Raw genomic sequence first — 23,469 nt, forward strand, 5'->3', positions numbered from 1 at the left:
TGTATAGTTTTTTGTTGCAACTTTCTAGCAAAAAAAAAAATTTAAACTTGCAATACAGTATTATAAACCTTGTAGGTAACGATTAGATAACCAGATGAGAGGTGTTTCCACATCTCGACCCAATCCAATATCTTTTGTTCAAAAAAGATCGTATTGTTGTCTTCATTGCAGACCTTCCCAGGGAGACAAAAACAGGTATAGATGCTTTCCCAGAGTGATACCCTCTTGGCTCATAGAAAAAACAAAGAAAATATCGGAACTCGAGAAATAGAGATAGGATTGGCAGCATTGACCTGCTCAAAGCTGCCACAACAGCCATAAAGTCATCGAAATCATGTCACATGATGATCATCAGTCTGCTACTCCAGAGATTACAGAAACTCAATTAGGAAAAGAAGAGCACGATGAGCGTGGAGAAGATTCAGGGGATTATTGGCTTCAGAAAGGAGAGCATGTCAAAGAGCATAGGGGCCATCGCGATGGCCACCACAGTGTCAACGGATGGAAGTGGTGGAGATTGTGAATTTGTTATAAAACCTATAACAATAAGTACACTACACAAGGCGTATTGTAAAAATATAAAGGAAGATCCTAAATCATTGCGATTTTTGTACAAAGGAATGAAGCTCGGCGATAAAGATACTCCTGTAACCTTGGGATGAATAGAGCCTGGCGATGTTATTGAAACACATCAGTCTCAAATGGGAGGCAAATGGGGGTGAGATCTCCCCATTTCTCTCTCCATAGAAGAAGAAAAGAAAAGAAAAAATAAAATAAACAGAGCTCGAATAAATATAAATTTGATTGCTAAACTCCTCCTTTAGATCTGCATCCCCCGCTCCCTCTCGTATTCTCTCTTCTTTCCGTCACTCCTCCTTTCACAGTACTATGTTTTCGCAAAGCGGCACCAACACTCCAGTTCCACAACCAAAGAATGTACCTATTCCCATACACGATACCATAGGGGAGTCTATCACTTGGGTCAATGAATGGATCCCTACTGGAACAAACTCATCGTTGAAAGGGTGGATCAAGACGAATCAGAGCCACAAAACCACATCGCAAAAGTCACACCTCGATTTGAGTGAGAAAAGATGGCATTACTACTCTATTTAATTTTTATAAACATTAGGGACTCCCTTGCTTTGGCTGTTTCAGCAACTAGTTGATCTGATTTGTTGATATCCCACAGTTCTTCCGCCAGCACACCACTTCCCTGTCTTTCCAATCGCTGAAAATTGCCGCGTATCTTGCGCAACTTTTGCATCATCGTGGGATCAGACAGTTGGGAAATAAGAATGAATAGTGTATTTTCTGGTAGTGAATTATAAATTGACTCAAGACGTGAGTTGGTTCTGTTGCATGCTTCAGCAACGTTGTAGTCTAGTACACCATCGTACGTGGGGGATGGTGTATCCCATTTGAGATTGTACTGTAGATCTTTCAACTCTAGAATAGCGAGGCCGGGGCCGGGAGGGTGCAGCTCCGCCTCTAGCACTGTTTCCACCACAGCATCATCATTGGTAACAGAGCTATACGTTGATAGCAATGTCTTGACATCCTTCAACTTTTCGAAAATGGATACTTCACCAACATTGGTCCCGAAACATTTACCCTCTTGTATTTTCAACTTCACCAAGTCCAAGCACGCTTTTGCGTCCTCGATCGATGAATGGCCATTGCCACTGTCTTCACCAGCCTGTATCTCCCTACCGAGAAACGTTTTGGCTAGCCATCTTAACGAAGGTTTCGATGGTGGACCCCTGGCATGCTCATAGGTAATGGCGGTATCGACAATATTTTCATGAGTAATTTTCATCACACGTAAATCAGATTCCAAAGAATGACCAACGAGAATATCTTCTTGGAACACGGTTTCCAAGAATAAATGCTGGATTTGCTCAATGGAGGTGTTGACGTCTTCAAGTAGCTCCTTAGTTATACCAGAGTATCTAGTAACATAATCAGTTATCTCCTCCACCGGTTTCACAAGCTCATCAAAGACCACATTTCCATCAAAATCAATCAAAGAAATACGAGTCAACACATGGATATCACTGGCTTTGCAGAACTCGCAATCTAAAGCAAATATGCGTGACTGCCCTGTTGGCAGTGGCTTGGTTCGCATTCCATTAGGATACTCCAATTCACGCAACTGCTGCTCACTAAGTAGTAAGTCCCTGATGGTGATCTTTTCCTGTTTCAGTTTCTCCATAATGGTCTTCTTTTCATTTTTGGTAAGAGGTAAGGAGCAAATCGTACTCAAAGGGTCGTAAATAAAATCTTTGCTGCCAGGTAGTACCGCCTTAACCACACTGGATTGTATAAATGACAACTCCTTCAACCCATGTGCAAAACAAACACATACATTCTTCACCTTATCTGGATTTTCAATCCTACACCACTTTTGCTGCAGTCCACAATTGAACACTTGTAGGATCAAAGACCTGACGTTTTTCACTGGAAATGTATCGGTGACCTCAAGAACAAGATTTGGTTTGGCATTCTTTTTCTTCAATTTCTTTTTATGCACCGATGATCGTCTTCTCTTGGAGGGTTGAGGTTTATCAGTTGGTACTTGAGCATTCTCTGCTTGACGATCTTCTATCAAAGTTTCCCCTTCTAGCGCATCTTCTGTTTGATCTTCCTTGGGTGGCTCTGATACGAAATCCATCAGGAGGGGGAGGGGAGGGGTAGAGAAACTGCAGTAAAAGAATAAGACAGAGACAGAGAGAGAGAATGTGTGTGTGTGTGTGTATGGGTGTACTAATTTATTTTTTCTTCATACACAGCTCGTACAAACTCATCCATGGTCTGTGGTACTCTAACAGGCTCCTCTACTTCAACCGTCTTCACATATTTCTCTAAATAATCATCCAATCGAGTGTCATCAAGTTGCGCAAGTGTTTCTTCACTACGAATCACACCAGCCCACTCCTGAACTGACCTCCCATGAAGCACAATCTTACCCCAGCTGTCCCAGCTATGTGGTATATACAAAGATTCACCACATGTGGGATCGATGGGAAAGTCAAGTTCAATTATTCGCTTCACTTCTGAAATGTCGAATTCCCTGGCGCAGATCAAGTCACATTCATACTTTTGACATAAATATCGTATCAACTGGAACGTAATTGTGGATTCAGCGGTAAGGGTTAATAATCCAGGCTCGATTGACACAATCACTTTTTGTAGCTGCATATCTAGCAACTGTTGAAGTTCCGTCAATGTGTGGAATTGAAGTATCACAGTTGCTGGTCGTAGATATTTGATAAATGCTTTCTGTTGTAAAGGACACCTCAACGTGTACACCCTCACACCATCATCTTCATCGTATACAACACTTGGATAATCTCCATTCACCAACACCAAGACAAGGTTCTTTGATTCCGCTGGTGTCTTGAGCTCCACTAGTTTCTTTCGTTCCATGTATGTGTCTATGTTTATAATTCCAAATAAAAGAGAACCAAAAGATAAATAAATAAAAAAAATAAAAATAAAAATAAAAAAAAAAATAATAAAATAGTTTACCACCAATATTGCTGTGTTTATGCCATGGACGACGGAAACACAGAAGTACCAGATCAACTCATCGAGGATATTTTCCTGGAAAGGAAGACTATTCATGCCGATGATGCTGTTGATTACGAGGATATCGACGAGTTGGCTGAGGAAGAGAATGTTTCTGACAACGACCAGTTTGCAATGTATGATGATTTCAAAGTCGAATCGCCACAGGATATAGAACTAAGTGGGATCTTTGATGATCAAGAGGAGAAGCAAAACATAGAACAGAAGGTACGAGCAGAGATTGCCAAGATGGAGAGAAGGCGGGTAAAGCGAAATATTAGGTACTACTTTCCCTATTACTCCAAGAATAAGCCATTGGATTTTTTCAAATTGTTTCTACCAAAGCCCATGTTTTACAAGTACAAGAGGCCATATATCACATGCGAGAAGGTGATGAAACATCTAACGCCAAAGACAAGCTTTGGCAAGTCAGTGGAAAATGTGACTGAGATTACGCAACAGGATTTCGATTTCATCAAAGCGATACAACAAAAGACTAATGTCAAGCAGCTTGATTATGTGAAGCGAGATTGGCTAGATGATGACAAGTTTAAAGACTTTTCAAAAGATTTGATATTGTCGACAGCCGATTGGGACGACGATGCAATAATCAATGGTGACTACACAGCCAAACCTATTAAAGAATTGGAGCTGAATGACGAGTTTGAAGACTTTGAAATCGATGAATTGAAGCTAGATATGAACGATCCTAATCTATTACTAGTTCCACAAGAAAATAAACCAAAGCACTCCATTGCAGATAAGTTTAACTTGTCCAACGACAACGAGTATGAACTTTTGCGAAGAAATTACAATACAAAGCAAAGATCACACTTGAGTAACTTAAGCATTGAGCATTCTGTTCCGGCAATGCGATTGCAATCTCCATACTACAAGGTTAGACTTTCCAAAGCAGAAGCAAGGGCCTTCCATCGCCCTGTGTTCCATGTACGTCCTGGTACTTTAATGAGCTTTTCAAAATTGAGATCACGCAAAAAGAAGAAAGACAAAGGAAAATCCTTGCACGAAGTATTTGCCAAAACGACTGATTTGACCGTTGCTGACACTGCAAACATGATCACGTTAGAATACGCCGAGCAGTATCCTTCAATATTATCCAATTTTGGAATGGGATCGAAATTGATCAACTACTACCGGAAAAAGCGTCCAGATGACACGTCACGCCCAAAAGCTCAATTTGGAGAAACGCACGTTTTAGGTGTAGAAGATCGATCACCTTTCTGGAACTTTGGAGAAGTTTTACCTGGTGAGCTTGTGCCTACGTTGTACAATAACATGGTGAGGGCTCCCATATTCAAAAACGAACCAAGAAACACTGATTTTCTTTTAATACGATCACAAGGAGCAGGCTCGCATCAAAAGTATTATCTCCGCCCCATGAATGTTAATTTTGCAGTGGGGAACGTATTCCCAGTTGAGATACCAGCCCCTCATTCTCGGAAAGTGACAAATATATCCAAGAATCGATTGAAGATGATTGTTTACAGAGTCATGAATTCCAAAGGTGCGCCTCGCATTTCAGTTAAAGATGTTTCCAAACATTTTCCCGAGCAAACGGATATGCAAAATAGACAACGTTTGAAGGAGTTTATGGAGTATCAAAGACAAGGTGATGATCAAGGGTTTTGGAAAGTTCGAGGCATGAATGATGTGATCCCGTCAGAGGAGGATATACGGAGCATGATCACACCGGAGGATGCTTCGTTGATGGACGCAATGCAATTTGGTCAACAGGCTTTGGAGGATTTGGCAACTTTGTTTGGCGATGAGCTTGTGAAGAAACCCGAGGAGAGTACCGATGCAGAGTCCAAGGGGGAGAAGGAGAAGGAGAAGGAGAAGGAGAAGGAAAAAAAGAAAAATAAAGAACAGGATGACCTTGAAGTTGAGGAAGAGATGGCGCCTTGGAACTTGTCGAGGAATTTCGTTGTTGCCAACCAGACCAAGGCCATGTTACAGTTGAATGGAGAAGGAGATCCCTCAGGTATTGGATTGGGGTACTCAATGTTGCGCGCTACTCAGAAAACTCCGTTTAAACCCTTGTTCCCACCGCCGCCTGAGATTGTACCCAAAAGTAACGCTGCCGCACACAATCAGAAATTGTACGAGCAGGAAATTAAGAGAATTTGGTATTCGCAAAGAAAATCATTGGTGGAGGGAACCTATGACGAGTACAAGCCTGCAGATCATGATCAGTATTTTGTTAACAAGTTGGAGCAAGATGCCAAGGAAAAAGAACAGCAGAAAGGGTTGCAAGAAGAACAGGTTTTGCGCATTACGAGAAGAGTCCGTGATCGGAATGGGGTCGTGCAGCGGAAAGTGGAGACTATCACGGATCCGAGATTGATCAGAGCTTACATCAAACGCAAGAAACTACTTGAAGATGAATTGTTGAAGAATGCCGATGTTGATGAGATCTTGCCCACAAACGATGCCGAGTTGAATAAGCTTCGTCGAAAGGCATTGGAGGAGAAACTTGCCAATTTGGAGAAAAGGGCAAAACAGAGCAGAGCGAAAAAGCCTGCCAATGATGCGATACATGCGGCAGCAGCAGCAGGTGCAACGATTATTGACGCAAACACCGTCATGTTGCCTGATGGGTCTTATGTTATTGGTGGTAAGGGAATTGGAAAAGGTAATTCAACAACAAGGAGGTGTAAAAGTTGTGGTTCATTCGGTCACATTAGGACAAACAAGACGTGTCCCTTATATGATCAAATGATCGCTGGCACATTGCCAAAAAACAATATGTAGAAATAGTTACACAAAAGAAGAGAGAAAGAAAGAAAGAAAAAAAGAAAAAAAGTACAAAAGATATACATGTACGGCATTAAATAGCGAGCCACAGTTAAAAATTTTCCTTTCATTAGTAACTCGTTGATGTCTCTTTATAGGTTCAATGGGTTTGGAAAAGCAGGCTGATATCGTTACCACGGAGAGTGGCGACAGTTTGGAGCCGTCATCTCGCTTGCAACGTTTCATTGACTCTTTTAAACCGATAAATCTAGAAGAGGAAGAGGAGGTGGAGGAGAATGGTATAGACGTTTCCAACTTGACTCCCATGGAGAGGTCCATCATTGCCTCAGCTAAGCACCCCTTGGCCAGACGATTGAAATCAAGACATTTGCAGATGATTGCCATTGGTGGGAGTATAGGTACTGGATTGTTTGTAGGGAGTGGGTATGCGTTAGCCAATGGTGGTCCTGCTGCAGTTCTTATCGGATACGTCATTGTGGGATATGCTCTCTTGACTGTTGTGAATGCGCTTGGTGAGTTGTCGGTGCAGTTCCCCGTGAGTGGTTCATTTAACTCATTCTTTACTAGATTTGTTGACCCATCATGGGGGTTTTGCCTTGCATTGATGTATTATGTCAGTTGGGCGATTTCATATCCTTCGGAGATTATCGCGGCGGCAATGACGATTCAGTATTGGAACACTTCTATTAACCCTGCAGTTTGGGTGGCAATCATATGGGTGGTGATTTCATCAATCAATTTGTTTGGCGTTAAGGGATATGGGGAAGTGGAGTTTGTCTTGTCAATTATCAAAGTATTGGCAGTGGTTGGGTTTTTGATTTTGGGTATTTGCATAACATGTGGAGTGGGAGATCAGGGGTATATTGGAGGAAGATACTGGCATCATCCAGGTGCTTTCAACCACGGTTTCAAAGGAGTATGTTCAGTGTTTATTAGTGCTGCTTTTTCATTTGGTGGTATAGAATTGGTTGCGTTGGCAGCTGCCGAAACGGAGAACCCACGGAAATCACTTCCAAAGGCAACCAAGCAAGTGTTTTGGAGAGTAACGATTTTCTACTTGTTGACTTCGATTGTGATTGGATGTTTGGTTCCATATACAAATTCCGACTTATTGGATGGTGAAGGTATTGCTGCTTCGCCATTTGTCATTGCTATCAACCAAGGTGGGATCAAGGTTGTGCCACACATTATGAATGCAGTTATCATTGTTGCAGTGGTTTCAGTGGGGAACTCGTCTGTGTATGGAGCCTCACGTACGATGGCTTCTTTAGCAGCACAAGGGTTGATCCCGGAAGTGTTTGGGTATATCGACAGACAAGGTAGACCTCTAGTTGCCATTGGCATAACCTCACTCATTGGATTGCTTGGATTCCTCGTTGTTAATGAAAACGAAGGTGCTGTTTTCACGTGGTTTTTTTCAATTTGTTCATTGGCCTCCTTCTTCATTTGGGGGTTTATCAATTTGACGCATTTGAGATGGAGGTGGGCTTTGCATGCTCAAGGTAGATCCAAAGATGAAATTATATTCAAATCTCCCTTGGGCGTATTTGGATCATGGACAGGATTGGCGTTGTTGGTATTCATCGTTGCCGTACAGATCTGGGCGAGTGTTTATCCCATTGGTGGAACTGGGGCTGATGTAGTTACATTTTGGCAAAATTGCTTGTCATTACCGCTAATCATTGTCATATTTGTTGTTCACAAGACATATCACAAGACATGGAATCACTTGTGGGTGAAGTTGGATCGTATAGACTTGGATACTGGAAGACGAGAGATTGATGTTGAGGTATTGAAGCAAGAAATAGCTGACGAGAAGCGGGATTTAGCCGAATCTCCACTCTGGTATAGATTGTATAGATTCTTTTGTTAAGTAAAAAGTGGTAGTGCATGGACCAAATGTGAAGACAAACAGAGAATTCAACAAACTGTCAGAAACAGAGAAAAAAAAAAAAAACTTTTTCCCTCCTGACCACCTCTGAGAACCAGTAACAGTTTCTTTACCAACAAGTTAACCTTTTTTTTTTTTGTTTTTTTTACTTTACTTTACTTTACTTTACATTACCTATCCCATCTATCATCTATCATAATGACTGAGGTTAACAACGATTGGAAACAGAACCTTAACCTTCCCCAAAAGGACACAAGACCACAAACAGATGATGTCCTCAACACCAAAGGAAAAACATTTGAAGACTTCAACTTGAAGAGAGAGTTGTTGATGGGGATTTTTGAGGCTGGGTTTGAAAAGCCATCGCCAATTCAAGAAGAATCAATCCCCATGGCTTTAGCTGGTAGAGATATTCTCGCTAGAGCCAAGAATGGTACTGGAAAAACCGCCTCCTTCATCATCCCCTGCTTACAGTTGTGTAAGCCCAAATTAAACAAAATACAAGCTTTGATATTAGTACCTACTCGAGAATTGGCGTTGCAAACGTCGCAGGTTGTGAGAACGTTGGGTAAACATTTAGGTGTTCAGTGTATGGTTACCACGGGTGGTACTTCATTACGAGATGATATTGTTAGATTAAATGATCCTGTTCACATATTGGTTGGTACGCCTGGTAGAGTTTTAGATTTGGCGTCGAGGAAACTTGCCGATTTGTCCGAATGTCCACTTTTCGTCATGGATGAGGCCGATAAGATGTTGTCGAGGGAGTTTAAGAATATAATAGAACAAATCTTGGAATTCTTCCCACCCCATAGACAAGCGTTGTTGTTTTCGGCTACTTTCCCCATCGCGGTGAAACACTTTATGGATCAACATTTGAACAGGCCCTATGAAATTAATCTTATGGATGAGTTGACTTTGAAGGGTATATCCCAGTTTTATGCGTTTGTGGAGGAGAAGCAAAAATTGCATTGTTTAAACACGTTGTTTTCCAAGTTGCAAATCAACCAGTCCATCATTTTCTGCAATTCAACTAATCGAGTCGAATTATTGGCAAAGAAAATCACCGAGTTGGGTTATTCGTGTTATTATTCTCATGCGAAAATGCCTCAACAAGCTAGAAACAAAGTTTTCCATGAGTTTAGACAAGGTAAAGTGCGTAATTTAGTTTGTTCGGATTTGTTGACTAGAGGTATTGATATCCAAGCAGTCAATGTTGTTATCAATTTTGATTTTCCCAAAACTGCCGAAACGTATTTACACAGAATTGGTCGTTCGGGAAGATTTGGACATTTGGGTTTGGCCATCAACTTGATGAGTTGGAATGATAGGTACTCCTTGTACAAGATTGAACAAGAGTTGGGAACTGAAATCAAACCAATTCCAGCGACAATTGATAAATCGTTGTATGTTGCAGAGAACGAAGATGCTGTTCCCAAGCCATTCAAGAATGATGATTTGGCAAGGGTGAAGAATTCAAACTAGAGGGTGAGAGCAGCTTGAGAGGTTGTGTTTGGGGTTGTTTTTTTTTGTTTTTTTTTTCGGGTACCATGGATGATGATGCCTACTGGTGGTTGTACATGGGACCTTTTTTTTCTTTTTTTTTTTTTTTTTTTTTTTTTTTTTTTTTATCTTTTTTTTTTTTTTTTTTTTTTTTTTTTTTTTTTTTTTTTTTTTTTTTTTTTTTTTTTTTTTTTTTTTTTTTTTTTTTTTTTTTTTTTTTTTTTTTTTTTTTTTTTTTTTTTTTTTTTTTTTTTTTTTTTTTTTTTTTTTTTTTTTTTTTTTTTTTTTTTTTTTTTTTTTTTTTTTTTTTTTTTTTTTTTTTTTTTTTTTTTTTTTTTTTTTTTTTTTTTTTTTTTTTTTTTTTTTTTTTTTTTTTNTTCACTAAATCGGAAACGGAAATGTGTGGTATACTAGGTATTGTTTTAGCTAATCAGCAGATCAACGTAGCTCCCGAGCTCTTTGAAGGAGCCATGTTTTTACAACATCGTGGGCAAGATGCCGCTGGTATCGCCACTTGTGGACCCAAAGGTAGATTGTACCAGTGCAAGGGAAATGGAATGGCTCGTGATGTTTTCACTCAACTGAGAATGTTGAACTTGATTGGCAATATGGGTATTTGCCATTTACGTTACCCCACTGCTGGGTCGAGTGCCGGATCGGAAGCACAGCCTTTTTACGTCAATAGTCCATATGGTATTTCGTTGAGTCATAATGGTAATTTGGTCAACTCGATAGAGTTGAGGAAACATTTGGATGAGGTTGTTCATCGTCATATAAACACCGATTCCGATTCGGAGTTGTTGTTGAATGTATTTGCATCTGAGTTGGACAAGTTTAACAAGAGTAGAGTCAATAATGCCGATGTGTTTACGGCCTTGACTCAAACGATGGAGAGGATCAGAGGTGCGTATGCGTGTGTCGCCATGTTGGCAGGGTATGGTCTTATTGGGTTCAGAGATCCTAATGGGATCAGACCGTTGTTGATTGGTGAACGAGTTCATGAAGATGGGACAAAGGATTTCATGTTGGCTTCGGAAAGTGTAGTTTTGAAAGCGCACGGGTTCAAGAAGTTTCGTGATTTGCATCCTGGTGAGGCGGTGATTATTCAGAAAAATGGTGATCCTGAATTTAAGCAAGTTGTTAAACCCAAGATTTTTGCTCCTGATATTTTTGAATATGTGTATTTTGCTAGACCCGATTCAGTATTGGATGGGGTTTCGGTTTACCGATCAAGAATTGAGATGGGGATCAAGTTGGCCAACAAGATTAAGCGTGTTATGGATGAAAATGACATTGATGTTGTCATATCTGTTCCTGATACTGCAAGGACCAGTGCGTTCCAATGTGCAGTCAGTTTGGGAAAGCCATATCGTGAAGGGTTTGTAAAGAATAGATATATTGGAAGGACATTTATTATGCCAAATCAGCAAGAAAGAAGGTCATCAGTGCGGAGAAAGTTGAATGCGATGGAGTCAGAGTTTTCCAACAAGAATGTATTGATTGTTGATGATTCGATAGTGAGAGGTACAACTTCAAAGGAGATTGTTTTGATGGCTAGAGAGGCTGGGGCTAAAAATGTTTACTTTGCATCGTGCGCTCCTCCAATCAGATACAACCATATCTACGGTATCGATTTAGCCGATACCAAGGCTCTTGTTGGGTTCAATAGATCAGAAGAAGAGATTTCAGAAGTTATTGGTGCTGACAAGGTGATATATCAAGACTTGCATGATCTAGTTGATTGTTGTAAATCTGACAAGGTTAAGGAGTTTGAAGTGGGTGTATTCACTGGTGCTTATATCACGGGAGTTGAAGATAATTATTTACAAGAGTTGGAAAAGATTAGAGCTCAGAATCAACGATTGACTGCATTGGAGAACGGGAATGCTTTGAAAGGGTTTAGTGTGGATGCGTGTATTGATCAAGGAGATATGATTGATGTTAAAGCTGAAGTTGATATCAGTATTCACAATAGCGGTGATTATCAAGGATGAGTTATAATGAAGTATATAATATATATGTAACGATTTATAGAGAGACATAAAGTTGTTATATGTTATAAAGAAGTAGATGGTTTGTAAAGTAGATCCAATAGACATGCTATGTTCACTTATCTCCTACTTCTTTAAATCCACCATAAATTAGGGAAGAAATTGTAAAGGGGACAAAGACACGTATAAACGCATAATAGCTATAGCTGTATTTTAGAGGCGAAAAAAAGAAAAAATAAAAAATAAAAAAAAAAAGAACAAATGTCCTAGTGTTAGTGTATTGATTGTGTCTGGGTTATTTGTGTGTGTGTGTGTGTGTTTGTGTGTGTGTGTTTGTGTGTGTGTGTGTGTGTGCTGATGAAGATAAGATCTATCTCATTCAACGCGTCTGATTTGAAACCAAAACAACACATCATCATCATCATCATTGTCATAATCAATAAAGTAAAATTATAGACTGCGCGATATTGTGTTGCAGATCCTAGCAATATAAAAGTAGCATTGGTATTGTAACCATTTATGCATACTAAAGAACGCACTGGTGCTATGTGCAAGCCTTGTGTAGTCAAGGCTTATTTGCATTACTGAGACGGCTATAGAATTTACTCGATATGCTTTGCAAGCACATGTGAAATTGGTGTTGAAATACTGATTGAAATGTACTCTCTACGAGAGAGAGAGAGAGAGAGAGAGAGAGAGAGAGAAAGATATATACGGATTGACCTCTCGCTGAAATCTGACTGGGGGCATCGTGGCAGACCTCTGATTTCCTATCCCGTTTTTATTGTTTTATTGTGTTGAAAGAGAGGGGGGAAGGGTGGTTGGTTGTAAAAAGTACACGACCAATTAGGGGAAAACGCATATAACATCCACACCGCAATACATATACAATGTATATAAACAATGTAAACAAAAAGGAAAAAGACACGACACAAACAAACAAACAAAAGAATGTTTTTGTTTTTGTTATTTTTGTTTTTTGTTTTTTGTTTCTTTTTTTTATTTAGTTTCTTTTGTATTTTTTTTGCGACATTGCCAATTCTATTTGTAGTTTCATGTAGCTGCTACTCTTAGTCCTGTACCTTTCTAAAACAAATTAAAGGTTAATAAATACTAAATACTAAAATTAATTGTTGGCGAAATCTTTTTTTTTTTTTCATTCATAATTCCTTCTTTCTTTTCAAAGTAAATACTACATTCCTATTAGGATACCACTTCCTTTTCTTTACAGTCTTATTTATCTATAGACTATAACACACAACTCCAGAGTATAGGGCTATACATATACCACACACCCACACACATCCACACAACTTTCAACTTTAGAAAAGTGTATGGGAATACTTCTGGCGTACTTAATTGGACAATCTGCATATTTAATCAAACGTAAATTTTTCAACAACAACAACAACAACAACAACAACATAGCAACTACATCATCATCATCAGATATGGAAAAGGGAAACACACCAGGCACAGGCCACTCATTGGCTAGCTCAATCACAAACTCCGGCCCAATTTCGATCTTGGCGTACTGTTTATCATCCATTTTAATGACAGTCACAAACAAGTTTGTTGTTTCTGGGTTCAACTTCAACTTAAACTTCCTCTTGTTGGCAGTACAATCGGTTGTTTGTATTGTCACTATTGGTACTTTAAAGACATTTGGCATTATCACCTATAGACAATTCAACAAAGACGAAGCTAAGAAATGGTCCCCCATTGCGTTCTTACTAGTTGGTATGATTTACACTTCTTCAAAAGCGTTGCAATATTTGTCAATCCCAGTCTACACAATCTTCAAAAATTTAACAATCATCTTGATTGCATATGGTGAAGTCATTTGGTTTGGTGGTAAAGTCACCACTATGGCGTTGAGCTCTTTCTTGTTGATGGTTTTCTCCTCAGTTATTGCTTACTATGGTGACAAAGGTGAAGCCAAGACTGTTGATGACCAATTTCAATTATACTTGGGTTACTTTTGGATGTTCACCAACTGTTTTGCCTCGGCGGCATTTGTCTTGATTATGAGAAAGAGAATCAAGTTGACTAATTTCAAAGATTTCGACACAATGTACTACAACAATCTCTTGTCAATCCCAATCTTGTTGGTTTTCACCTTTTTGTTTGAAAATTGGTCACCCGAAAACTTGGAAAAGAATTTCCCTGCTGACAATAGAGTCGCTACTATTGTGGCCATGATTTTGAGTGGTGCTTCATCCGTTGGTATCTCCTATTGTAGTGCTTGGTGTGTTAGAGTTACTTCATCCACCACTTACTCCATGGTTGGTGCTTTGAACAAATTACCAATTGCCTTGAGTGGGTTGATTTTCTTCAATGCTGCCGTCAACTTTTGGTCTGTTTCATCTATCTTTGTTGGATTTGTTGCAGGCTTAGTTTACGCCGTTGCGAAGCAAAAGCAACAAAAGGAAGCTGCTCAAGCTTTGCCAACTACAAAGTAGATAAGGGGTGTATGAGGAAATAGATGATGAGTAAAAGTGATAGAGTCTTTATTTTTTTTTAAATGCGTTGTTAATCCAGAGTCGCAGAGAGAGAGAGAGAGAGAGACTAGAATGTTGGGTACAATATCTGGGGTCATTTGTAAAACCTCCTAATCCCCAATCATGTTCTACGCATACTAGTCCCCAGTGAAGTGGATTTACTCTCATTGTCGTGTAATTTTAACTTGCGACATTTAAGAATTACAAATTTTTTTTTTTTTTCTTCTTTCTCTTCTTCTTCTTCTTCTTCTTCTAAAGTTGTGTTGCCAAAAGCCTCTTCTCGCGGCACTTTCATCAAAGAGAAAGAGATACAGAGCAGGACCATCAATTGCATCTACTGAACCACTGTCTCATACAAATCCATTACATCACATACATCCTAGCTTCATGTCTGGAGAAAATTCCTTAGAGTCGATCCCCAAGATCTTGGAACAATCTTTGGTTCCACAATATTCAAATCAAGCAGAAAAGACCCTCAAATCGATCGAAAATGAGCCTGGGTTCTCCATCAATTTACTACATATCATTGCATCTACAAATCTCTCCAGCTCAGTTCGATTAGCAGCGGCATTATACTTCAAAAACTTGGTCAAGAGGAAATGGATCACTGAGGATGGAACCAACTATCTATTGCCGTTGGAAGATGTAAACAAAATCAAATACGAGATTATTGATGTTATGATCCATTTGCCTAACCAATTGCAAGTTCAAATTGGTGAAGCCATATCTTTGATTGCTGAATGTGATTTCCCTCACAATTGGCCCAATTTGATTGATACTTTAGTTTCGAAATTGTCATTGACTGATTTCGTCAATAACAAAGCCATATTGTTGGTGTCACATTCCATATTCAAGAAATGGCGACCACTTTTCCGATCCGATGAGTTGTTTTTGGAGATCAAGTTGGTTTTGGAGAAATTTGTTGAGCCTTTTTTAAAACTATTTGTTGAATTGGATCATTTGATTGATAAACTGAAGGATAATGAGGCACAATTGACTATTTATTTTGAGAATTTGTTGTTGTTGATGCAAATATACTATGATTTCAATTGTCAAGATATTCCTGAGTTTTTCGAGGACCATATGAATGAGTTTATGAATATTGTTCACAAATACTTGGTGTATGACAATTCTCTACTCTTGAAAAAGGATGAAGATGAAGAAGTGGATGTGCTAATTAAAGTCAAGACGTCAATCATTGAGTTATTGTCATTATATGTCACAAGATATGCTGATGTTTTTGAACCATTGATTCAGACATTTATTACTTCGGTTTGGGATTTGATTAACAACTTTGTTACTAAACAACCCAAATTCGATTTATTGGTGGTTAAAGCTTTGCATTTCTTGTCTTCAATTATCAAAATACCAACCTATCAATCACTTTTTCAAAGTGAACAATCGGTGAATGAGATTATTGAGAGAATTATATTACCTAATATCGTGTTGAGAGAAAATGATGAAGAGACTTTTGAAGACGAACCTATACTATATGTAAGATCCGATTTGGAAGGATCTGATTTCGATTCAAGGAGGAAAAGTGCTACTGACTTCTTGAGAGAGTTGAAGGAATTGAATAGTGAGTTATTAACTACAACGGTTATGAAGTACGTCAATCAGTTTTTGAGTTTTGCTACCACTGATTGGAAGAATAAAGATACTGCAATCTACCTATTCAGTTCACTAGCAACAAAGGGAAGTGTTACAAATGTTGGAGTCACTTCAACTAATGTGCTAGTTGATGTTGTTGAATTTTTCTCAAAAAACATTGCTCATGATTTGGAATCCAACGAAGTGCATCCGATTTTACAAGTGGATGCAATAAAATACATTTTTACATTTAGAAACCAGCTCACAAAGGACCAACTTTTGGTCACTATTCCTAGGTTGATTAATCATCTCGAGAGTAACTCCAATGTGGTTGTATACACCTATTCAGCAATCACAATTGAAAAACTACTTTCAATGACCAATTTCAGTCAAGGACACCAGCCAGTCTTTAACAAGAATGACATTGAACCATTTGTTACTCCTTTATTGACAAAATTGTTCAACTTGATTCTTTTAAATAGTGCCAGCTCACCGGAAAAGTTGGCTGAAAATGAATTTCTCATGAAGTGTATTATGAGAGTATTGAACACATGTGAAGATTTATTCACGGAGAGAGTCCCCATTATTGATCAGTTATTGCAGATTCTCAAAATCACTGCTAAGAATCCATCCAATCCCAAATTCTCTCATTACACTTTTGAATCCTTGGCATTGCTATTCAAATACGGAGCGCAACAGGATCCTAAAAACATCAACCAGTACATAGAGCATGCGATACCAGGTTTGCTCAATATCCTTTCTGAAGATGTGCAGGAGTTTGTTCCTTATACATTTCAAATCTTGGCGTTTTTGTTGGAGAATTACCCCAAAGGTAGTGGATTACCAGATACTTACAAGTCATTGATCCAGCCATTGATGTCGCCTTCGGTATGGCAGTTTAAGGGAAACATTCCCGGAATCACACGATTATTAGTCTCGATATTGGAGCATGATCCTACATTCTTTATTGAATCTAATCACTTGACTCCGTTATTGGGAGTTTTCCAAAATTTGTTGGCTAGCAAAGCCAATGATTCGTATGGATTTGACTTGATACAAAGCATATTATTCAATGTTCCGTTGACTTCATTGCAACCTTATTTGAGCAACATTGCCCGTTTGATACTTACCAGATTGCAAAAATCACGCACTGATAAATTTGTCAAACGATTTGTTGTGTTTTTGAATGTTTTAACCACGGTTAATCTCAGCGATGTCAAGTATACCAATAGCCAAGTGATTTCCGGTGGTGATTTCATTATCCAATTGATTGATTCGGTGCAACTGGGGTTGTTTGGACAAATTTATTCCACGTTTGTGTTGTCTACATCTTCGATATTGGCAAATTTGCAAGACAAGAAGATTGTCAATGTTGGAATCAGCGTCTTGTTGACTAATCCAACCTTTCAATCTCAATATAGCAACTTCGTGGTGAGCACCATTGAAACGTTGGTTAAGAATTTGGATGTATATGAAGCGATAGCCAAGAGCAACACTAGTGCAGCCAGCAATGGAGCAAATGTTGTTAGCGTGGGTGGTGGTGGTGGTGCTATTGGAGGCGGATTGAACGACTTGGATTCTGATTTCTCTACATTTGGATCACATTATTCCAAATTGGCAGCCATTGCAAAACCTCCATTTGACCCATTGTCATCGACAATCAAAAACAATGATTTCGCATTGATCAAAAGCACCATATTGGCAAATGTGAAAAAAGTTGATGCGCTGCTTTTGAACCAGTTGAATGGAGAAACTCAGGCATTGTTACAGAGTATGGCATATTAGAGATTATGAATTTTAAAAGTAGATGGTTTAGTAACGGGAATGAAGTGTGTATTATTGAATAAAAGTACATGTAAAGTTTTATTTTAAAAAGAAGACAATTGAGCAAGGTAAGATACCAAATGTAGAACCGAATGATAGTGAAGTGAAGATTTGAAAATAAAACAACGTTTGAATGAATACAGAGTGGGGTTCCCCAGTTAACGTAAAAAGATGGATATTATTAGTAGTTTCAGCTCAAGTTTGATTCCTCTTGATTTATCTCCGTCGATGCGTTTTCCGATAGTTGATATGCAACATTGTTACCATCATTTTGAACCAGTTGCCCATTCTCCGCGTAATTCAGTGGTATAGAATTCCCATTCTGATGCGGGTGACTTTCACCACCATCAACTTCAGTTTTGATACCACTGTTGTTGTTGTTGTTGTTGTTGTTGTTGTTGTTTGCCACAACTCCATCCAAATTAGAACCAAGTCCAGATCTTCCATTAGCTCCATCGCCAGCAGCTTCGACATTTCCTTCATTTGCGCCAGTAGATCCACCATTAACGTTCTTTCCACCCTGCCCATCTTGACTTTGTCCATTATCTTGCTGTTCTCGCGAATTAGCCTCCGCCATCTCCGCCTGTTTCTTCTTCCTCTCCAACTCGGCAATCTCACTAGCGGTCAAGAACCGTCCTCCTTGTCCCCTCGGTCTTCGCATTGCGTGCTTGTGTCTCGATTCATGCAAGTACGGCTTGCGAATACGGGCAATTTTCAAATTCTCCTCCAATTTGGCGCGTGCTATGCGTCGTTTCAATATACGATGGTATTGTTTGGCATTGACGTAGAAGGGCTGTTCAGATGCTGTGGTGACGTCTGCAGAGTCTGTGGCGGAAACGGAATTGGGATCGTCTACAGTTGGTACTCCTTCGGAGTTGTGTATACTGTTGGCATCTTGCATTATGGTATTATCGGGTATCGAGTTGGCGCCATTTTGCGTTGTGGAGGGAAGGTGTTGGTGGTGGAATTGGGGAGATTGAGTTTGGTGGGGAGGGGGAGCATTTTGGTAATCTACATTGTCAAAGTATGACGACGCTGTACTTGAAGTTGGGGACTCACCGCCGTCTAAGGACGGATAGTATGGAGCTCGTACATGTGGCGGTACATCTCCCGTAGAGTTCACTTGAAGTGGTGGTGGCGGTGGTGCTTGTGACTGCTGTTGATGCTGCTGCTGTTGCTGCAGCTGTTGCTGTGGTTGATTACTGTGCGATTGTTGATGGTCATAAAACGTGGAGGACTGTAACGAAGTCATGATGTAAAAAGCGAGCGAGAGTTTGTGCTTTGTCTGTTTTCTCTTGGGCAAAAAACTTAGTTGTCAAGTGTGGACTGCGCTATTTTATGTGGGTCTGACAGTAAAGGCGACACTCAGGTGTTGCAATTGGAAGTAGTTGAGTTGTTGGTTCAATCTAGAGGATTAGATTTTGAAAAACTTTTTGTGAAGAAATTTGAAGGAACAAGAAAAAAGAGAAAAATTGTTTTCTTCTTTTGTTTTTTTTTTTTTATTGTGTTTAGAATGTCACGTAAATGAGTTGTGCGACATCGGAGACCTCCGGTCTTCATTGTTTAATTAGTTGCTCATACAACCAACTCCACTACGCAGTCTATTGGCATGATATCTGCTATGTTATGCTGAGGTTACGCTAGTCAATATTGAATTTGCTTTGACTTTGCCGCGTTTCGCTGACTTTGACTTCTTATTGAATTTTTTTGCATGGTTTTAACGTCTAAATTGATGCAAAATAAATATTTAATTATGAATATGGAATTTCATATCATAGTCCAGTTTTAGGAAAATGCGACAAAGTGCAGAAGCGTAAAGACAACGCATTTGTTGAGTCAGAGCTTTCAACCCAAGGAGAAGAAGCATGGATGATGAAAGAGAAGTACTTTAAGAAAGTGGAGAATCTAGATACATTGTAAACTAGAACTTATCGCTACCAGTTTTCTTGAAGTTGAGATTTTATTTTTCATGGTGAACAAAATGTAGTACCACCAGAACAGTTTCTGAGCAAAACCAATGACGGATACATCCAATGGGACTGAGCTCAGTGACCAGTTCCAGTCAACTCTGGACAACGTTGACGAAATGTTTGACAAATTGAGTGTTTCAGAGATTCAGCGCTTGTCTTCACAGTACAGTACAATCATTGCAACAACTAAATCTGAGCTACATAACCTAGTGAGTGAGAAATATCGTGATTTGATCAAGATAGCCGAAGATATTGGTGACTTGAAAAGTATATCAAGCACAATTGAAGAGAGCTTGCACGGAATTTCGTACAAACCATCAACATTTGTATCTCCTTATAAAGACAAATATGTCAAGTTTGATTCCATTTTGCGAGATCAAAACGCAGCGAGAGCTCGGGAAAGCTCGAGGTCAGTCATAGTCCGCAGTATTATTCAAAAGAGATTAGCTAAATTGGCCAACAAAACCACACCTGGCGGGTCTAGTCCTTTACTCCATACTTCCAATTTTATACCATTTGTTAAGGAGCTTTATACAATTGAAACAGTTTTCAAAGATGTACTATCTGAAAAGAGAGATTTGCAGCTACAGATGCATTACATAAAACAGCAATTGATTGATTATTTTGAGTACGAGATATCAGTTTACAATTCTCCCATATCCCCCTTTAGTTCAAATGATAAATTCAATCCTCGTCTACGGTTTTTGGAGAGAGATTTTACCACTGAGAAGTTTGTTGATGATATTTCATTTCTTGAAGATGACTTTGACCAATTTCAAGGCGACGATAATGACGACAATGACAAAGTACAGGAGAAACGTGAACAATTTGACAAATTGGACACATTTAAAAACACAAACTATTATAGAAATGTCCTGCCCATGTGCATTTATTTGGTGTGCTACACTGTTATTGCGAAAGACATCACTAGTGCTGAGGATGTAAAGCACAAATTGATTGACCTCAGAACAAGCTACTTGAGTAAACTACTTTCGGCATCTGGTGAAAACAATCACTCCATCAATTACCGTCTGGTTCTTTTGTATTTGGAAAACACATGCAATTATCTCAAGAGTTACCTAGGTGAGACGAGTGGCAGCGATTACTTTCAAATTCTTCAAGACGTTTCCAAGCCATGGAGCCTAGTTGATCTTGTGGGCCACAAAGGTTGGATAGAGGACATCCTAGTTGATTTTGGGACAACAGTCAGTATTAAGGAAGAAGAATTCAAAGTTGAAGAAGGGGATTTCGATAAAGTGATGGAGTTCTTGAAGCTAGTTTCAAGCACACTCCAATCGTCATCGCCCACGTTTGATGATTTGTTTACAACAATCGCCAAATATTACAATTTTATACTAAGTCTAAAAAGGTTGAAGGATGTGACAAGGCTTGCAGGGTCACAATCGCAATTGGTACAACTTGTCTCTAGCTCGACCTTGGTAGACGACTTGTCCAAGGATTTAGAGTCACTCATCAAAGAGATTAACGAAGAGCACATGGCAAAACTTATGAGTGAAAAGGGGCTTTTGGGATTAGTACGAGACATTTTGGACAGTTCAGTCAGTCAACTAGATACTCACACTGTTTTTGATACAAGCATAGTTAATTTGATGGATTACAACGTTGGGGAGTATATGAAGGTGGTCTTGAACAATAGCAATCGAGCTAAACAAAATCTGTTGGACACCACTCACCAATTGAAGCTATGGTTGAACGAGTGTTATCGATTGGAGAAAATCATCGACTTTGACCGTGATGCTTCGGAGTTGATGAGAGGAAAAAGACAAAATTACGATTACCTACCTCAACTATATCACAATTTACACAATGATGACATTAAGTGGGGGGACTTTACTGCAGATTGTTTGAAAGAACGCTTCCAAGCTCTATACACAACCATCAACGAAAGCTTTAAACACGAGGTTTCAAACTTTAGTTCAGTTTTGTTAAATTTGAGTTCAAATGAAGATGAAGTCTCTAAATTGATTTATCTTACTGGACTTCTCACTAGGTTACGAGATGATATTGAGTTGAATACCACTGAAAACGATACAAAGCAATTGATCTCAGCCATTGATTCTAATGTTGACGAAATTGTTCAAAAAGTAGTATCCCAAGTTTTGAATGATCAACTTCAAGCTTTACAAAGCCTAGTGGTTACAAAGGAGGCAACAATGGAAGGATTCGATATACCAACCAGACCTACTCTCCAGTTTGCGCTGAGAATGCATGAAATAGCGCAAGTTTTTCTCACTCAAGCGACAAAGATGGAAGTTGATAATATAAACTTGTTTCTGAACTCATCATCGACACTGCAGGCATTTATCAAGATGAAGAATGCGTGGTTCGAAATGCAGATTGAGTCATTCGTGTCTCGAGTGGGATCTAATGATTCTGGTAAAGTAAACCAAAAAATATCCACGTTCAATCCAGACGGTGAATCGAAAAACAAGGAGGAAAAGAATGAGCCTGAGAACAATACCGATTCAGAGCAACCTAAAACCGAGCCTGATCAAAACCATGAAAATACAATGAATGAAACGGAAAGTGCCAACACAAACGCACGTGCCTCTACACTTCAGATAGCAGCAAACATTGCATTCTTGCAATTATTCCACAAACCCAATGTTGATGCAAAGGGAATCAAGCATATAATCGACTCTGTCAACAAAACTGAACCATACAGTGAAAACACTTTGGAGATAATATCGAGCGGAGTTTCTTCATTTTACAGATCGAGACAGAATGTCTATTTGCCGCTACTGTTGTAGCTTTTTTAAGGTCTATACAATCAATAAAGGTAAATCTTCAGTCCCTGCTTTGTCAAGTCTTTTAATACTTCGAATGTCTCCTTTATGTCCCATATATTCTGTTTCTTTTGATCTAGGTATGAATTATCAACAAGGATAATTTTCACTTCGTCCTTTTGTAATTGTGATTCCAGGCTGTTGAGTACCTTTTGTAATCTTCCTGGTGTACAGCACAACACTCTCGATCTTGTGGATTTGACCAATTTCAAATCAACGTCTAATTTATTCTTGTTGATTAATTTTAATGAGCTTCCGTTTAGATCCTTAGTTGCACGATGCACGTCACATGCACGGATAGCTGACATGGACACTATGGCGATGAACTTACGACTTTCTTCCAGCTTGTGAACCTCACCATCAGTGTCTTTTCTAGCTTCCCCACCTTTCTTGTTCTTGTTCTTGTTCTTGCTCTTGTTCTTGTTCTTGTTCGGTTTGTCTTGTTGTTTTCCAGGTAGCATATTTTTGAACCTTTGGTTGATGTATTCCAGCAAGTTATCCAAAGTTCTTGGTTTAGTAAATTCAGAAGTTGATCGAATATCGCTCTTTGTAAAGTACAATTCGCTCAACTCCAACGCTGATAATTTCGTATGCTTTCTGCTGATTTTAGAATTGATAAACTCAGCAATCACTTCGGGACTTTCCTCAAATGAGATATTCTTCTTTTGTTGAGTATCCAATTCCATCTTCATCTTCTTCTTTTCCTTCAAGTTGGAAGATTGTCTCTTTCGTTTATGTGGGTTGGACTCATCATCCGCTTTGGTTGGCTCATCCTGCGATACATTTTCAGTTGTCGATGGTTGTGATGTAACCAAATCCCCCTCCGCATCGGAATATTGAACATCGTATTCCAAGCCGTCATCGAGGTCATCACCCTCAGCTCTTGTTCCGTCAACCATTGTCAAACGTGCAAGTGCAAGTGTATTGTTGAAATTTAAAGAAATCAGAACTTCGGAGATGAGATACTGGAAGTAGTTACAGAACCAAAGTGATTTTTTTCTTTTCTTTTCTTTTCTTTCACGTACTTTGCAGTATCTCCAACCTACG

General features: G+C 39.1%; 10 protein-coding genes across 10 annotated transcripts; 6 read left to right on the forward strand and 4 right to left on the reverse strand. All coding sequences in view use genetic code 12, as the record gives it.

Annotated features, from left to right (window-relative positions):
- Nucleotides 1–1,108: 1,108 nt before the first annotated feature.
- On the reverse strand, nucleotides 1,109–2,674 carry KGF57_002850 (uncharacterized protein; the record flags this gene model as incomplete). Its single annotated transcript, XM_051752207.1, has 1 exon — nucleotides 1,109–2,674. The coding sequence occupies one exon, from the start codon at nucleotides 2,672–2,674 to the stop codon at nucleotides 1,109–1,111; it is 1,566 nt and encodes a 521-aa protein (XP_051608677.1).
- Nucleotides 2,675–2,766: 92 nt separating this feature from the next.
- On the reverse strand, nucleotides 2,767–3,429 carry KGF57_002851 (uncharacterized protein; the record flags this gene model as incomplete). Its single annotated transcript, XM_051752208.1, has 1 exon — nucleotides 2,767–3,429. One exon carries the CDS (start codon nucleotides 3,427–3,429, stop codon nucleotides 2,767–2,769), a length of 663 nt encoding a protein of 220 aa, XP_051608678.1.
- A 126-nt stretch (nucleotides 3,430–3,555) lies between these two features.
- Nucleotides 3,556–8,218, forward strand: KGF57_002852 (uncharacterized protein; the record flags this gene model as incomplete). The annotated part of the gene is made up of 3 exons (XM_051752209.1): nucleotides 3,556–3,851; nucleotides 3,990–6,205; nucleotides 6,483–8,218. 3 exons carry the CDS (start codon nucleotides 3,556–3,558, stop codon nucleotides 8,216–8,218), a joined length of 4,248 nt encoding a protein of 1,415 aa, XP_051608679.1.
- A 216-nt stretch (nucleotides 8,219–8,434) lies between these two features.
- Nucleotides 8,435–9,721, forward strand: DHH1 (DExD/H-box ATP-dependent RNA helicase; the record flags this gene model as incomplete). The annotated part of the gene is made up of 1 exon (XM_051752210.1): nucleotides 8,435–9,721. The coding sequence occupies one exon, from the start codon at nucleotides 8,435–8,437 to the stop codon at nucleotides 9,719–9,721; it is 1,287 nt and encodes a 428-aa protein (XP_051608680.1).
- A 416-nt stretch (nucleotides 9,722–10,137) lies between these two features.
- ADE4 (amidophosphoribosyltransferase) lies at nucleotides 10,138–11,733 on the forward strand (the record flags this gene model as incomplete). The annotated part of the gene is made up of 1 exon (XM_051752211.1): nucleotides 10,138–11,733. The coding sequence occupies one exon, from the start codon at nucleotides 10,138–10,140 to the stop codon at nucleotides 11,731–11,733; it is 1,596 nt and encodes a 531-aa protein (XP_051608681.1).
- A 1,331-nt stretch (nucleotides 11,734–13,064) lies between these two features.
- On the forward strand, nucleotides 13,065–14,192 carry VRG4 (GDP-mannose transporter; the record flags this gene model as incomplete). The annotated part of the gene is made up of 1 exon (XM_051752212.1): nucleotides 13,065–14,192. One exon carries the CDS (start codon nucleotides 13,065–13,067, stop codon nucleotides 14,190–14,192), a length of 1,128 nt encoding a protein of 375 aa, XP_051608682.1.
- Nucleotides 14,193–14,618: 426 nt separating this feature from the next.
- KGF57_002856 (importin-alpha export receptor) lies at nucleotides 14,619–17,606 on the forward strand (the record flags this gene model as incomplete). The annotated part of the gene is made up of 1 exon (XM_051752213.1): nucleotides 14,619–17,606. One exon carries the CDS (start codon nucleotides 14,619–14,621, stop codon nucleotides 17,604–17,606), a length of 2,988 nt encoding a protein of 995 aa, XP_051608683.1.
- Nucleotides 17,607–17,835: 229 nt separating this feature from the next.
- HAP2 (Hap2p) lies at nucleotides 17,836–18,897 on the reverse strand (the record flags this gene model as incomplete). Its single annotated transcript, XM_051752214.1, has 1 exon — nucleotides 17,836–18,897. The coding sequence occupies one exon, from the start codon at nucleotides 18,895–18,897 to the stop codon at nucleotides 17,836–17,838; it is 1,062 nt and encodes a 353-aa protein (XP_051608684.1).
- Nucleotides 18,898–19,662: 765 nt separating this feature from the next.
- Nucleotides 19,663–22,386, forward strand: KGF57_002858 (uncharacterized protein; the record flags this gene model as incomplete). The annotated part of the gene is made up of 1 exon (XM_051752216.1): nucleotides 19,663–22,386. The coding sequence occupies one exon, from the start codon at nucleotides 19,663–19,665 to the stop codon at nucleotides 22,384–22,386; it is 2,724 nt and encodes a 907-aa protein (XP_051608685.1).
- A 20-nt stretch (nucleotides 22,387–22,406) lies between these two features.
- On the reverse strand, nucleotides 22,407–23,321 carry KGF57_002859 (uncharacterized protein; the record flags this gene model as incomplete). Its single annotated transcript, XM_051752217.1, has 1 exon — nucleotides 22,407–23,321. The coding sequence occupies one exon, from the start codon at nucleotides 23,319–23,321 to the stop codon at nucleotides 22,407–22,409; it is 915 nt and encodes a 304-aa protein (XP_051608686.1).
- Between the last annotated feature and the right edge of the window lie 148 nt (nucleotides 23,322–23,469).

This window comes from Candida theae, assembly GCF_024610275.1.
Source record: "Candida theae strain CBS 12239 chromosome Unknown scaffold3, whole genome shotgun sequence".
NCBI classification, from domain to species: Eukaryota; Fungi; Ascomycota; class Pichiomycetes; order Serinales; family Debaryomycetaceae; genus Lodderomyces; species Lodderomyces theae.